This window comes from Spea bombifrons, chromosome 3 (genome assembly GCF_027358695.1).
Source record: "Spea bombifrons isolate aSpeBom1 chromosome 3, aSpeBom1.2.pri, whole genome shotgun sequence".
NCBI classification, from domain to species: domain Eukaryota; kingdom Metazoa; phylum Chordata; class Amphibia; order Anura; family Pelobatidae; genus Spea; species Spea bombifrons.
The window spans coordinates 4,910,710-4,927,949 of record NC_071089.1 but is presented as its reverse complement, the minus strand read 5'-3'; the positions used below and the strand labels follow the sequence as shown (position 1 = coordinate 4,927,949).

Here is a 17,240-nt window from a genome sequence, read left to right as displayed (position 1 = left end):
ATAAGAAGTATTAGTAGTCATACAGATTTCAGGATACGGGTACGGTATATTTGCATTCATTATCAATGGGGGTCGCTGTCCCATGGAGTTTATAATCTATTTAACATTATCAGGTATGGGTCTGTCCGAGTATACTGAGACTGATTGATTCAATGACTTATATTCATAGAGTGGGACTTCGATCTGAAGGAAAGGTCCAACGAGTTATATGACATGCCTAGAAGACAAAAAACTTCCATAGAGAGAGAGATAATCGATAGGTATGGATAGATAGATAGATAGATACATGATAGAGATAGATAGATAGATAGATAGATAGATAGATAGATATATGATAGATAAAGATAGATGGATACACAGTCACATAATGGATGGATACATACATAGACTAATTTTAAGGCCGTATTAAATAGTTTTGGGGTTATGACCAAAAAACTATCCACATGCTTTATTATGTTTAACCTATCATATAAAAAAACCCTCACAAATTCACTCTTTATTTATCATAAGGCATTCTCAGAGCGAAAGAATGTAATAAAATCTCAAAACTCGTGCCAACAAAAACCACAGGAACTAAAAAAAACATTAACATCCACCCACAAAGGTCTCGAGGAAAAAAGAATCAGCACAGAAAAAGAGCAGACCAACGACTGATTAAGGTTTGAGTCTTTACAGCAGAAACGGGCGACTAGACGGGGGCCGAATGGGGCCGATCTACTCTATCTAAAGTAACCAATTCACCTTATAAAGGATAGGCAACAACAGCAGACTCATGATGAATAAATGGTCAAGAGACAGCTTAGCACTGATTATTGGGACTAAAAAGGGTTAAATGTAACGAAATAATTTAAAATGATGTTTGTAGGAAAAAAAATCCCACAAAATTCCTGTCTAGCTGAAAAACAAACAGCGGAGAACACACATCAAAAGGCGCAGTAAAAGAAAATATATTTCATGTGTTCATCTTTATGATTTACTTTTATTACCCCGATTGTGAATTGGCTAAAACCCAGGGAAAAACTAACGAAAACATTTAAAAAATAAAAGAACGAAATTATGGAAAAGGCAGGAACAGGAAAACTACATAACCGCGTCTTTAACCTGTTCGACTCTTCATAAAATATCAGGGGACTCGAGGCGGCCGGCAGGTGCCGTTACTGAGCCCCCTCGCGTCGGACGTCATGCGCGAGTACATGTAGACACAAGACCCCTGTATAGCACGGAGGTCTAATGCTTATATTATATGTGAGGCTTCTGCACTTACAGGAAATCTGATCTGGGGACATTTACAAAATAATACATTTTACAAACGTCCCCAAATCAGAAAAAGGCATAACGGCAGCGACTGGTACATGGGGTAGGCAGCCTAATACGGCTGGTTGCTATCATGCCATTAATGGCAAACCCCCCCCCCCAAACTGTTAATTGTTACATTTCCATTAACTGACTAGGAGGCGGCAGTCCTCTGCTGCGTAACCGGGGGGCAGATCTCTCTATTTGGGACCAGGCTTCTCAGGGAGTCATAGGTCTGAGGTCTTCCCTGTAAGCGTCCAATTTATACCACGAATTTACCCCACTTCTTTGGACCACTCGCCCTTAAAGCGCAGCACTAGGATAGGATATCGTACCCCAGTATGGGGCAGCCACCCATGTAAGTGGTAAAGGGGCAGAAGGGGCACAACTTTGGGTCAGGTCAATATACACCACTGCTTTCATGTGGAAAACGCGCCAACATACTGGAGGTGATGTGTAAAAAGTGATTCTGGTGCATAGTTGCTATGACGATAAGACCACCTAAAACCTTTGCATGTTTTATATATATTAATTGCAACCCCACTGCGTCCGTGATATTCTGAATTTTTGATTTTTAATTGTAAGAACAAGTCAGTTAATAAACTGGATCAATAATCGGCCGGGCTGAAAGTGGATTTTTGTATCAATTGGTAAAAAACCCCATTATTTATGGTGTATATGGGTTTTTGAGACAGAATTCACAATTTTATAATATTTTTTTTGCTTTTGCTTACTGTCCCACGGTCACATTTTGCCAATTAATCATATAAGGCGAGGTATATATATATAATATATATATATATAGGTTGATACTTTTCATTGTAACCAATTGGGCTGTCCTTTTCTTACCCTTTTCCCATAGTGTGCTTTTTCTTTATTATTTTGTCAAACATCAGAATACCTACATAATTCCTTGTAGGATTATTTACTCTGGACTCAGCAACATCGTATTCTGTATAACTAATGCAGACTGTGGCAGACCATATCCTTCAGTCAAGAAATAATTGCATGGTAGAACAGCCTCCCAGCAGAAGTGGTAGAGGGTAATACAGTGAGGGTATTAAACATGCATGGGATAGACATACGGCTCCTGAATCTAAGACGAGACCAACGACTGATTAAGGTTGGAGTCTCTACAGCAGGAGAGCGAATGGGGGGGCGATCAGCTGGCAAAGTCTATGTTTCTCCACTTTGGCGATAAATCCTGAAAGGAATCGGAAACCTTCCGCAGGTGTAAGATCCCCATTCTCACAATTGGTCAACAGACAGCTCCCCACTGATCAATAGGATCAAAAAGGGTTAAATGTAATGAATTTACCGTATAGGCTCGATTATAGGCCATACCCTAAAAGTTTGGTGCTATATTAAAGAAAAAATACACATTAGTGGAATGGTAAAACAGTATTTGATCTGATAAACAGGAATACATGTACTTTAACATTTTTGGTATCTATTATACAGTTTGTCAGCATATGTTATATACAGACAGAAAACCAATAGCCATTTTAAGGTCCCCCTTAATTCATAATGCACCTTACTTACATAGATATGCCCCTCAGATATGCTTTATAACCCCCGATATGCCACTCTGCCCCCCAGATATGCCACTTTGCCCCCCCCCAGACTTACCAATGCACCCCCAGACTCCCTGGTGTCTAGCGGGGGCAGCTGGTGAACATCTGTGCGATGCATGTAGACAACCTCTTCTGCTGCCGGCACTTCCGCCGGGGCTTCTACGCAGAGGATGTCTGCGTGCATCGCACAGATGTTTACCGGCTGCCATAGAGAAGGATCCTGGTCCCCTGCAGCGCTGCAGGGGATCTGGATCCTAACCCTGCTCTTAACATGCAGCAGGGATAAAGAAAAAAAATAAACTTGGGTGTCACAAACTGCGCATCCCTGCGCAAAACCACTGAGCAAATACAGTAATTAATATTTGAGGTCTGAGAATTATACATTTTTAGTCGGATAAAACTTAATAGCCCATATTTATAAAAAAGCTTTCTGATGCCACTCTAAATGCAGCGCAATTAGCAAAATCATTGTATCGGTTACCATGGTGATATTTAGAACTCCAGATACTCATTTCATGAAATTAGCAATCATTATTGAATTGTAAGCTCACTAGCCGGGCTCTCTTCGCCTAACGTATCGAATGGTTTTAGTCCGTCAGTTCTGGCGCCATATAAATATAAGATAATAACTGTTGGCTGTTTCCGAGGGAATCACTGTACAGGATCCCCCCCTTATATGTTTGCCTCTATCGCTGCCCCCCCCCCGGGTATTTGCAGCACGGGAGGAGCGTTGGGCCGAACACATCCCCTGCATGTCATATACACATCTGGGTGCGTTCTAAATAAGCGGACCCCGAGACTCTGGAAATATTAACCCTTCAATCGCCAATACTGAAGATCCTATGCGTTGACTCGCCAAATGTGTTCCACAAATGTAAACCTAGACTTGAAATCATTTACAGATACGCTTAATTGAGTCACCTGCATTCAAGCAGGGATATCAACCATATGGGCAGGAAAAGAACAAATTGGGAGTCTTATATATGATCACAGTGGGGGGGGGGGGTATAGGAAGGAGCAAGATCCAGACTGCGTGACCCCAAGAATCTGCCCCTTCACCCTGAGATGTGGCGTAAATCCCTAAGAGTGTGCAGGTCGGGAAATTAAGCAGTGAGCCTCATCAAAATACCGCAAGTAACGCTCCCCAATACCGGAGATTGGGGCAAAAACCGGGCGGTTTGGGGGTATTGGGTGTTTTCACACCCACCAACATTTGAAACGACTAAGGCAACATTTTCGTACTTGGGGCGTGGCTGTGACACATTTAGTTATGTAAAAAAGACATATACAAAACAAATAATGGATTTCACGTACTGTTTAATTTATTAACCCGTTCCCTGCTGTTCCTATACACATTATCGGTGCTTTTAGAACCCTGCGATACCGTCATACCCAGCAAACATTCCGAGCTCCTAGAAAAGAGGGACTGCTCCTCGCATACACGGACACTCGGGAGTATATATGTCTCGGTAACAAACAATGAAGGCCTCCCCGCCCCGTCATGCAGAGCCCCTGTGTGTCAGCAGCGCGACCTCCCTCCACTCCTCACTAGAAGCTCCCGCCGTCTTGGCCACGCCCGCTCCGTGACGCAACAACCCCTGCGACGCGCGACGTCACCAGAACGCTGAGAAACCGCTGTCAGCTAGGCTGAGGCGCAGAAAGGTGAGCGGCTGCCCTTTAACCCCTTCCTCCCTGGGCACCGGCACTCTATGGGGACACGAGACGGTCTGGGCGCCTGAGAGAGAGCGGCAGCGACGAGTCCTGCGAGCAGGTGATTATCGGCAGGGACCACACTCGTACCCCCACACGTGGGTCCGTGGCCCTTGGACATTCTTTAGTCACTAAACCTCGGGGTGGCTGGGTATCTCACCGCTAGAGCTTTCCACAAGGGCACCGACCTGAGACAAACCCGGGCTAGCTGACTTTAATCCCGCCATAGCTACTCAGACTGTGAATGGTTTTCATACCACCTGGGTGGCCTGCTTATCAAGGGTTAAATTGCGTTTATTTTATATATATATATATATATATATATATATATATATATATATATATAACAAAAGAAAACTATTTCCTAATGTTTAGCCAGTGAATGGCTAATTTGTCCACCAAAGGGTTAACATATAATGCATAGATAATAAGACTTTTTTTTTTGAATGTTATGACTATTCTATATATTTTTGTACCTCCTGGGTGGCTGTGCTCTAAAGGGTTAAGTTCCCTGCGGTTTTATTAGCAGAGAGACAATTTGCATTAACCAGCGAATGGCCGCTGGGGATCCTGCGCGGTTTTCATAACTTTCGTTATGAGCGATGTCTGCCGGCGGATTCTGCTGCCCGGGGCAAAGCTGACAGTTGGCGTTCATTTGCGGTGTTACAACTCCCATCACACTCGGCACCTATCCTAAAAAGAACCTTTTGGGGGTTTTTCTTTATGTCATGGGCGTTGTACTTCTACCTGGGCTGAAGAGCTCCTTCTCTATCAGGAAAAATGATACAGCCGTGTTGGTCCGAGAGGAGAAGTTTTTTATTTAGAAAAAAATGTAGTTTTGTAGGCTTTCAGGTCTCTGTGGTCTCATCATTTCATCTGACGAAGAGACCGCTGAGGTGCCGGTAGATTGTGACTATTAATCTTTTTTCTGTATGAGCCTTCATGTATGACTCTGTGTGATGTGAATCATTAGTGAACAAGGAGTTAATGGGGCTCCTAAAGGTGCTTAAACTTCCCATGGAGTGCTTTTAACCCTTTCTTGGACCCAGTAAAATCAAAGCACGTTTCGTTGGGTCTGAATATATTAAGGACGGGATGCCGTCTGGCCCGTGGGGTTCCACCCGCTCATTGTTTTCTTTAACACTTTTGTAACTAAATTAGAATCCTCACTCCAAGCCTAAATAATTATTTGATCTAGTAAAAAGCGTCCTTTTTATCATTTTTGCTGGGAACCTGTAATTCCCATGTGACACAACCACCCGCGTGATTGGCTTGTCTTCTTCTCGTGTGATTTATATCTCCAGAGGGAAGATTCAAGTGATAAACGCGTTTCATATACTTGAGTTCAATGAATGTTTTGTCTAAGTGGAACAGCAGCTTTAAGGTCCACTTAAGAACACAATATATCGAGCATTTATGTCTGCGAGGAGGTTGGAGAACCCTTTATGGAAACGTTTCTGGTCGTACCTCTTTTTGTGACCACGGGGGTCTCTTCCTCAAAGGAAAAACACTTGAATAAGTGACTTCTGAGGCTCTGAGCACTTGTGCCGCATCGTTGTCCCTTTTGCCGGCTCCTCTGGCCCTCTTGGTTCGAAGTGAATTTTCCGTTGTTTGTCGACCTTTGATGTTGAGATCTCACTTATTGCCGGTACTTTGTGGTTCTCCGTGATCTGTTGTTACAGTTAATCTGTACGGATTAGCGAATAAAAACCGCTGTTGGCAGTGGCGTGAGCGGCGTGCGGTTCTTCATGCGTGTAGCGCAGGGCTTGACAAATTTGTTGTGAGTCTAGGCGCCAGGTAAAAAAGTTAGGAGCCAGGATTTTTTTAAACTAACAGTTGGTCAGGAGTGATCTGATCATCATCAGCCCACTTACTAAACTCACAGCGTTTGACCTGGAAGCACCCTGGACTTTCAGGTCAGTGCTGTTTGTTTTTTTTTTTTAAATACATTTTTTTCATTTCTTTCGATGCTGATGTTCCATTGGAGCACAGCATTGACAGATATTTAGTCCCCACAAGCTTGTGGGGACAAATGTTAACCCCTGCAATGCCACGAATGTGTCATACACAATTGTGGCATTGAAGGGGTTAACGCTGCACCGTCGCTCTCATGGAGTGATCAGGCAGCAGGGGGGGTGTTGGGGCTGGTCTCCACACTCATGGCGAGACCAAAGAACCCTCTCACCCTGTCCCTGAAGCTGCCTCTGGCAGCTGGGAAGCAATTGCTGGTCAATAGACCAGCCATTGCAGGGGGGAGTCTCTGATGACTGCTGTAGGCTTCTATGCCTACAGGAATCATCAAAGGGCTTGTGGGGGCTCATTTTTTTGCTGTTGCTGGTCTGCCTGGGCTTCCAGGCAGACCACCGGCAGCAGAGCCCCTTACAAAACGGGAGTTAACCCCTAAAACGCCGCGATCGCGGCATTGAAGGGGTTAACACTGCACTGTCGATCTCAGGGAGCGATCAGGCAGCGGGGGGGGGGGGTGTTGGGGCTGGTCTCCACACTCATGTGGAGACCGAAGAACCCTCTCCCATGTCCCTGAAGCTGCCTCTGGCAGCTGGGACTCAATTGCTGGTCTATGGACCAGCCATTGCAGGGGGGAGTCTCTTTGATGACTGCTGTAGGCTTCCATACCTACAGGAGTCATCAAAGGGCTTGTGGGGGCTCGTTTTTGCTGTTGCTGGTCTGCCTGGGCTTCCAGGCAGACCACCAGCAGCAAAGCCCCCAAAACGGGAATTAACCCCTAAATGCCGCGATCGCGGCATTGAAGGGGTTACCGCTGCGCTGTCGCTCCCATGGAGCGATCAGGCAGCTGGGGGGTGTTGGGTGAGGTCCCCAGACTTGTGTGGGGACCCAATCAACACACAAACCCCTTCCCTGAGGCTGCCTGTGGCAGCTGAAAACACTAGTGCTGCTTTTCCAGCAACCGCGTTTTCAGCCTACAGGCTCACTCCGTGGGAGTGGTCTCAGGCTCGGGGGCGGGCTCTGAGTGGCTGTGCTGTCTGCCTAGACTTCTGGGCAGACAGCAACAGCGCCCCCATGTGGTGACTCAGCCTCTTACATCCACAATTTTTTCTGGATGTAAGAGGCTGACAAAACCTAGGCGCCAGGACAAAATTCTCTGTCGCCATGGCGACCTGGCGCCTGGGATTTGTCGAGCCCTGGTGTAGCGTGTCCTCACCCGCAGCCAACCCTCTGCTTGTTGTGTTGCTTTTCTCGTATGTTAGATGATGCCTTAGTGTTAGTTAATAATGTTATTTTCCGGCATCGTGTTGACCCCCGTTCTGTGGAATCTTTCTACACGATATTCTAGGTGAGGTCCTATTCTTTTTCTGTTTGCTACCAGTGTCATTCATGATGGGGTCCGTGGTCCTTTTGAGGGGCTCTGGCACACTGAGTGGGGCTCTAGCGGCAAGATTACAAATCATTTAATGCCCTTCCTATAGTATTTAATCGCTTTGGCGTTTGCTCTCGCCAGAAATGGTTTAGATTTGAGTGAGGATTACATTTGAGTGTGAGGGTTTGTGCTGTTCTTTGAGGTGTCGGAGGTGCTGGTGGGGCTGCTGGATGATGTTTTGGACATGGCCGGATTTAGCACAGGGCGTGCCTTTGGGTGCTGAACCGGTACGTGGTTTGGGTTCCAAATGTATGTGTAATGTGCTAATTAGTACTAAGTATGTATTGCTATTTATACCTTGCATGGCAGTTATTACCCTACATACATGTTTGATGACGCATGTCAGCAGAGAAGGCGGGGGGCACCCCAGCTTGGAATAAATCGCGTCTCTTGCGTTTACCCCAAACTCAGGCGTTTGTATCTCCATTTGATATTAGGGCAAGGCTGTAGATTTGTCTCTAAAGCTTCCCTTCCGGTAAATACAGAATTGTGTCCTCAGCTGCGTACAAACCATCTCATAACTTACCCCTCCGGTTCCGCGTTCTAAACGGGCCGACCCAACAACCCATTTAGGTTCTAGAGCAGGGGTGTCCAACCTGCATCCCTCCAGCTGCTGCATGACTACATCTCCCATAATGCTCGTTCAGCTAAGGGGCTGGCTGAGGAGTATGGGAGATGAAGTCCCGCAGAAGCTGATGGACTTTTTGAGAAATAGGGCCAAATTGTCGGTTGTCTGGTGATTCTCCTCTCACTGCACATAGTCGAGTGACACTCGGTAATCATCCAACGTTGGGTACACATGTAGCAAATGTAACAATTCAGACCAAAGTAACTGAACAGAAAAGCCAAACTAGCTGTGAAAAATGTGTCCAGATACCCTTGACACAAACCAGCTGAAAAATAACCATAAGATATATTTATAACTCTACACATCGGCTTCGTATGTGCAATACAACTTTTCCATTCCTATCTGAGTAATAATAAAATGTCAGCTATACGATTTAGTAATTATGACATAATTATAGTAATTAATGCATTTATAATTACCTGCATTTAAGTGAAATTGTGCTGCGTTCTGTCAATCTCTATCACCGAGAGCGTTCTTGTGATTCACAGAGATACGTTTGTAGCAAAGCGTGCATCGAGAGGTTTATAGAAATAGATCTATGGTGGGACTGACAAATTCTGAGACAAAAATTAAATAAATGTTGTGGACGCGCTTGGAGAGGATTCCCTGGTGGTGTTTCATGGAGAGATGAGGGAAAGGCGAGGAGCCGGCTGCATGGAGGGGGGTAGAGGAGCGGAGTTTGAAAGGGAGACATTTTTTTTTGACAGAGAATGCCATAGAGAAGACAGTGTTGGGCGGATGTGTTTGACCAGAATGGGTGGAAGGAAAAGAAAGATTTGGTAAGAACAACATAGGTGAGAAAGAGAGAAGGAAGGAAGATAAGAGGAATGGAGGATGAAAGCAGAGGAAAGAGAAACCTCGAAGAAAGTTGAGGACTTGATCTGTGTTATGTTCTCATCGCGTAGCGAGGGTCCAAATGTTGTATTCAATTAAAATATTAGGAAATTAAAATGGCATGAAACAAATTGCAAATTGAGCATTTTCTTCAATTCCTCAGGAATATACACACAACCTTGTAAGAGATTGTTTGTTGTTTTATATAGCGCCATCAAGTTCCGTAGCGCTGTACAAGGGATTAGACAGTCCGTGGGGGGTCCACTCGTGTGCAGAGTGACGAACCGTCTCTTTAGTATTCCACATCACACAAAGCGATGTCACTTTTCCTAAATATATTCCAATTGCTTAAATATTATGCACTTCGATACAAGACGATCCTGGTCCTTTAAGGCCAGCGGCCACCTAATAAAGTAAGTGTGGCTGAGGGCTGGATATGTGCGGCTATTTTATGCTTGCGTATCTTGGGCACTGCAGCACTCTATTAGCGTTTTTCTTCTTCAAAAACAAGGGCATTTCTAAGCGACCCCCAAACTTTGGATGGTAGTGGGTGGATGGGGGGGGTATATATATAACAATGTTTGCTGGGTCACTTAACAGCCTGCGATGTCCTGCCTGTTCATACTCCCCACGCCGATTTGCCATCTCAAATGAAAGTTAATGATTGTTGTTCTGTCATCTGCTGAAAGTCCAGGTTCGTGGAGATCCAGGTCATGATTACAGCAACAAATTGCATAATAGAAGAGTTTGAACCAAAAAACTACGTGGAGTGACCTCTCCGTATTCAGACAATTCTATAAATCCTAGCGATCGGAAAGCCGCGGCTGCTGCCGTCTTCTTGCTGGCGCTTCTCTTTGTACTTTTATGGCTTCGTAAAAAGAATTTAATAAGAATAAGGCCTATTTCTAACATTTTCTACATAACCCATAAACTCTCTGCACACTTGCTGTGCATTTATATATAATAACTTTTAAAGTAGGGATATAATGTGACTTTAGTTTATAGGTGATATTTAGCTTAAAACATACTATTAATTTCAAATAAGTAAGCAATTATACCTTAGCAGATCTGTCTTTTTATTTATTTATAATCGTGTAACTGAAGCATAGAACCCGCCGGCAGCTCGGCCCCATTTGGCCCCCGTCTAGTCTGCCCATTTCTCCTGTTGTAAAGACTCAAACCGACAGACATCATCAGTTGCTGGTCTCGTCTTTGATTCGGGAGCCATATGTCTATCCCATGCATGTTTAATACCCTCACTGTATTACCTTCTACCACTTCTGCTGGGAGGCTGTTCCACTTGTCTGCCACCCTCTCAGTAAAGGCTTTAAGTCTCTATGGCTACAACCTTTAGCACCTGCTTATGTCACATGGCAAGTATTCCTTGCAAAATCAAATAATTATTTCTGGGACTGGATGGACTTATTTGTTTTTTTTTTTTATTTAATTTTAATAAAAAATGCTTTTCAAAAACCTTTTTTTCATATATAGTCGTGTGAAAGAGAAACTACACACTCTTCTATGGTTTTACATATCAGGATATAACAATCTGTTCCTTAGCAAGTCTCAAAGTTAAGTAAATACAACCTCAGACGAACACCACCACCACATGACATATTACACCATGTCATGATTTAGTCAACAAAAATAAAGCCAAAATGGAGAAGCCGTGTGTTAATGAAGTACACCTTATGATTCAATAGCTTGTAGAACCACCTTTAGCAGCAATAACTTGAACATCGTTGTGGAGGAATTTTGGCCCACTCTTTACACCATTGCACAATGTACTCGGTATGATGAGGAGTCGGGGGGGGGGGTTGTCAAGTAGATTGGAGAGAGAACAAATAGCTAATATGTAGCTGCCTGAAACTATATTATGGGGCAATATGTTTAATGCTATTTTTAATACAATAATTGTAATAAGAACATTTTGTGGTAGATGCCCTTTAAATGTTTTAGCTTGCGTTGCACAGGGCTGTAATACGAATTGTGTGGCACGGTGGTCTTCACATTACACGCTTGTGTCTTATGGACCCCCTTTCTTGGTCAGGTTTCGGATGGGGCTTCTGTTACTTAAAAACTTTTTGGATACTCCGGTTTTGATCTTCAGACGAGGATACAGAGAGATTGTGGACTCCCGATGTCTGGAGTTGTGCAGCCCTGAGCTAAAGTAAGCAGATAATTAAAGAGACAGTCCAGCCTTTAAAGATCTGTTGTTAATTTGTGTTGTCTATGCATGTTCTGGGGGTAATTCTAGAGTTTTTGGCACTGTCTGAATGCCCCTGGTCCCATTTACCGGCTGTTCCTCCTGCTCTGCTTGTTGTGTAAGATAACGGCCGACGGGCTGCCAGCTTTACTGCGCTGTGGTTATTGTGAAACCTAAACGATCCTGCGCAACCATGCGCTCCTTAGCTATTTTAACCCTTCCCGCACCAGCAGAGTGCTGCTAACGTGGGCACTTTATATTACAATATAGCTCTTTCTGGTGACGTATTGCTCTGCCATTTGCTTGGGATACACTGTGGTTATAGCCACATGTGGCTTCTCAAACATCAGGTCTCTCGGAGATCTGCTTTCGCCGTGATGGTTGGTTGCACGTTATTTGGTATTGAAGGCGGTTGCCGCAGCAGCTCGTCCGTAACCCGGATCTGAGCTTTAATATCTGAGTTGGCGGATAAGGCTATTGAGCAGGACCGGGGTGCAGACGGGCCACGGCTGGGTTTATTCTTGAAAGCGCCTTTAAATGGCTTTATTTGTGACAGAGAGTCATTGAAGTCCGTCGGTGATGCGGAGAGCTTCTGCGTTAAAAGCTCTGCGGAGCTGCTCTGCCTCCCGTCTTTCCCTTCGCCGGTTAATGTATGGCTGTCTCCGATGGATTCAGAAAGAGGACAATGGGGAATATGTATGAGAAAAAGCATTAATGCCACAATCACCATGCCAACTAAATGAATTGTCCAATCACTGGATGCTATAGCAATAAGACCGCTTTTCAACCATTGCAGCAAGATTCCTTTTTTTGTGCTTAAATCCCAGGGTATTGGGGTCATATGAAGAATACATGTTCCTGTTTCCTGTGTCGGCGTGCACCTTCAGTGATCCAGTGCATGCCGGCCGGAAGCTTCATGGATACCTTGGGGTGAAAAAAAACAAAAGTCCCAAATAAATGTGACCTTTGAGTTATCAACCAGGGTCAGTAAACTTGATTCTATAATTAAAATTCCGTGTCCTGTTTAGAGGCTCCAAGGGAGAAATTTGGCTTTTAGTGTTGAAAAGCTTGTATTGGAACACTAATGCATGAATGTGAGGGGATTGCCCCAAATGCCCCGGTATAAAACCCAAGCAAGGATACCATAGTCTGTTATTAAGACTATTAATTACATTTATATATATACTGTATTGGCTCGGATATAGGCCGCCCCCGTATATAGGCCGCACCCTAAAAGTTTGGTGCTTTTTTAAAGAAAAAGTTTTTTTCTTTAAAAAAAGCACCAAAAAAACATGCTGCCACTGTGTCCCCCCCCCCGAGATATGCTGCCACTCTGTCCCCCCCCCGAGATACACTGCCACTCTGTCCCCCCCCCCCCCCGACTTACCAGAGCAGACTCCCGGGTGTCTTGCGGGGCCGGAGGGGGACATCTATGCAAATCGCGTATACAACTCCCGGTGCCGGCACCGGAAGTTGTATACACGTATTGCTTAGATGTTTTCCGCCAGCCCTGCAAGACACCCGGGAGTCTTCTCTGGTATGTCGGGGGGGTAAATGTATTGTGCGGACGCTTAGACAACCTCCCGTGCCGGCACCCCCCCCCCCCCCGTGCTGGCAGGGGAGGCTGTCTGAGCGTATCGGGGAGTAGGATGCAGGTCCCCTGCACCGCTGCGGGGGATCTGTATCCTAACCCCGCTGCCTGCCCGGCGCCCGGGACTGCACGTCCCAGGCGTCGGGCGCTAGACCCCGAATATAGGCCGGCCTATATTCGGGCCAATACGGTATATATATATTTTTTACCTTGGAAAATGTTTAAACTTTAACATTGTAACATTGGTTTAAAATAATTTGGTTATTCTGCCCCAATACTGTAAAATTGCACTGGAACTTAAATTACATTTACGTTATTTTTATAGCGCCAGCAGATTCCGTAGCGCTGTTATAATTGGGGGGGGGGATATGTTAACAAGGATCATTTTAAAATGACAATAAGATTAACTCATAAGACAGACTGTTAGAGAAGGAGAAGAGGGCCCTGCTCTTGTGAGCTTACGCTCTATTGGCTAGAACATAAAGTATTGGGTATAATATATAATAGTTTTTTTGTTTTTTTTGTTTGGCATTGAGTGCATACTAAACACGCGTATGAAATAAGAGGCACCTTAATTGCACACGGGTGAAACGTGTGTGTTACACGGGAGATTTTATCGCATTGCTCTATTCCGCGGCTCCTTTTAAAAATACTTTACAGATATCCCCGGCCGATGCCGCGTTCAAAGCGGCCGATCCTGATAAAACTTCTATCGATTTTCTCTTAGAAAAAGCTTTTTTTTAATCTGTTTGAAATGGTTTCTGTGTAAATTCGGCTCGCGCTGCCGGGGATATACAGAACGGCAAAGCGCTGACCTCAAAATGACCACTTTTATATCTGGGACATTTTAAAACCCTCTGCAAAACTCTTATGTTAACCCCTTCTTTACTCTAAAGATGCTTTAACAGCAGCGGGGGCAGAGAAGCCTCGCCAGCACTGGTACGCTGTTAAGTAAGTAATGCCCGTTTAGCCTTCCGGGAGTCGTCTCTCCTCACGTGTACCGGAAGGTGACTGGAGGACATGGGAGGCTCAACGGAGTCTGCAGCGACCCCTGCTGGCTGATCACACGTATTGCAATCGGCAGGGCAGGCCTATGGAGCCCTGCTTGCTGATCACACTGTGATTAGTACAAACAGATCAAGAGATCGTTCCAAAAAAAAAAATAAGGGAAATATAAATAAAATAGAACATTTATTAGGAGCCCTAACAATTGTATGAGAGATCCAGGTGTGTGTGTGTGTGTGTATATATATATATATATATATATATATATATATATATATATATATATATATATATATATATATATATATATATATATATATATATATATGTGTGTGTGTGTGTGTTTTTTTTTTTTTTAATTTTTCTTTATTTTTCTCCCCATTGTCCCAGCCAGACTTGACCAAACGGGGTTATTTAAACATCTTGGCCTAATTGCCACCTTTAAGGCCTACTTGTAGTGTTACGGTTTGTAATTACAGGATTTCAGCCCAAAATAATAAATAATAAAAACAATAATTTTCTTTTTAAACAAGTGGAACCAAGAAATGTCTCAACACGGAGACGTTTTCCCTTTCGGATTTCTGTTTCAGGCCGTATAATGTGCTGGGGAAGAATAATAGGATGCAGCTTGGGCTCCATATGTAATGCTAATGATATATAATGGATGTAATTATTGTTTCTGTGTAAGGATCAGACATTACTCCGGGGTATTTTCGCGTAATCCTTTGTGCCGTTATCAAATTGCAAAACTCCTATATATCCCAGAGATTTCCATAAAACTATTATTTCTCCTTAATTAGATAAAATAAAATGTAATTCATATGCAAATATCGATCGGGCGAAATCCAGCTTGGATAGATTTTTTTTTTTTTTAAGTTTATTTTTATTGCACAATTCCAGTGCTTAACAAAAAATATATAAATAAAAAATAAAATAAAAGATAATATATAAATATATAGGATTTCACTGAATGCCGCGGTGTCTGCGGGTCATAAAATTGCCGAATTGATAAAATAAGGCGTGGGTTATCTGCTTTTATCACAGCTTATCTTTGTCGGTGAATATTTAGATGTGTTTGGGTACCTGCTTGTATATCGGGGGCATTCGGGGTGCAGAACCCTGAACGGAACGTTAGAATGAGAGGCCGTACATCTAAAACTAGAGGGTTGGAGGCTAAGATGGAATGGAGGGACGTTTTTGCTTTATTGAGAGGGTGGTGGATAAGTGGAACGGCCTTCCAGCAGAAGTCGTTGAGGGGCGATTCATTATTTGACATTACTAAGTAACCCCAATGCAGACGCGGATAGGGAAGGGAACGAAGCTAGTTGCCCAAAAACAAACTGAAAAATGAGTTTGAATTATTTTTGTCCTATTTGTCTGAATATCTAGATGCGTTTTTCTTCTTCTTCCCGATTTCCCGTCCTGTTGTATGAATTCGGAGCGCGACCTCTTGTTCCCGGCTCTTGTGTTTTGTTAAATGTCACGCGCGATCCGCTGGGCACTCGACTCTGAGATCATACAGGCTGCCGGCGCAGCGAGCCGCCGAACACATCGGGGGGGAAAAAATAAAATAGAAAGATAAAAGAGTGACTTCTCAAAAAAAAACCTAAAAACCGTGAAGCTCCTTGGTCCTGCCGGACGCGATAAGGAGCCGGGGAAGACAGGAGGTGAAATAAGCTGTCGGCGTAACTCGCTTCAGAGCAAATAAATTGAAAAGGAGAATAAGCATTGAATTGACTCCGTGTCTGAGCGACGCGCAGAATACAGATGCTGCGAGGGAATGAGCGCCGGGAATGTATTTTTAATGTATACGAGAGTTTGGTCACATTTTCCCAGGCAGGAATGTCACTTCTACAAGGAGTATAGACACCGCTGCATTGCATACCTACAAGTGTCCCTGTTTATAGTAGGCAAGTCCCTTTTTGTGACCCAAATACCCCCTCGTCCTTTGTGTTGCAAAAGCCTATAGCTCGCAAGTCTACTAAATCCTGCCGTTTGTGTGAATCGTAGGTTCATGAGGCAGTGATTGAATGAGCTCAGTCATCTCGGCTTTCTGAACCTACCGGGGTGGGAAATTAAGTATGCCCCCCCACTCAAATATAAATATTTTACATTATATGCGGTTTGCACCGTGGCATTGAAGAAAAGCGGGAGCATCCTGAAAGACGCCATTGTTATCAGTCATGTGATATTTAGGTGACGGCACCTGCACAAACGCCACACTTGAGTCCTACATCCATGGGCTTCATTTACGCAGAGGGTCACACTGGGTGATTAAGACTGAGCCTATCTGTAGTTTACCACAACTTGGATGTTTGCCTAGTGGTTGGCGCTCCGATAAGATGGGGAAAGAAGATGTTTCTTTGTGTTATTTTATATAGTAAGCCGTGGTGTAGAAGACAACGTTCGTTTTACCTTAACTTACCTTTTTTGTCTTTCAGAGCCATGGTGTCATGGAGGGGGATTTACTTTGTATGCGCCTTATTCCTGGGAAGTTTCTTCGGCAGCATCTTCATGCTCAGCCCGTTTCTCCCTCTGATGTTCGTGTCTCCCAGTTGGTATCGCTGGATAACCGACCGCGTCGTAGCCACCTGGCTGACGCTACCAGTGGTAAGACTTTCATAATTCTATGTATCCCTTATATGTTGCGCTTATTTGTGGGTGTATTTAAGGGGAAAAAAGGGGGGGCTGTCACCATAGCAACCAGTGAGATGGTCCAGAACATTTCATTGGCTACTGCAGTGATAAAACCAGATTCTGATTTGATGCTTTGTGATTGGTAACCGTAGCGGCCAACATCCCTCCATTGGAAACCCTACTCAGAGCGGCCATGTTTCCCGCTTCTCATGTATTACTCCTTCCGTTTGGTGGAGGCTGATTGGTTGAAGCAGCACAAAGAGGAGGAGAAAAGAGAGTCCGTGACATTTTCACTAGCTAGACAAAGGGAGAGCGCTTCAGGACAAGAAATTGATTGGATAATGCAGGATCTGCCACAGACTGCC

The 17,240-nt window shown here is 44.2% G+C and overlaps 1 protein-coding gene across 2 annotated transcripts in view; it reads left to right on the top strand.

Annotated features, from left to right (window-relative positions):
• The first annotated feature begins 4,499 nt into the window (after positions 1 to 4,499).
• LCLAT1 (lysocardiolipin acyltransferase 1) overlaps positions 4,500 to 17,240 on the top strand; it is a 47,652-nt gene continuing 34,911 nt past the window's right edge. Inside the window, exons 1-2 of one of the 2 annotated variants that reach the window (XM_053459825.1) lie at positions 4,500 to 4,529; positions 16,680 to 16,848. In XM_053459825.1, coding sequence (XP_053315800.1) covers positions 16,684 to 16,848 — 165 coding nt within the window. In that variant the 5' untranslated portion in view covers positions 4,500 to 4,529; positions 16,680 to 16,683. Of the gene's footprint in view, positions 4,639 to 16,679; positions 16,849 to 17,240 lie in introns of both variants that reach the window. The other variant, XM_053459824.1, reaches the window with a different exon arrangement.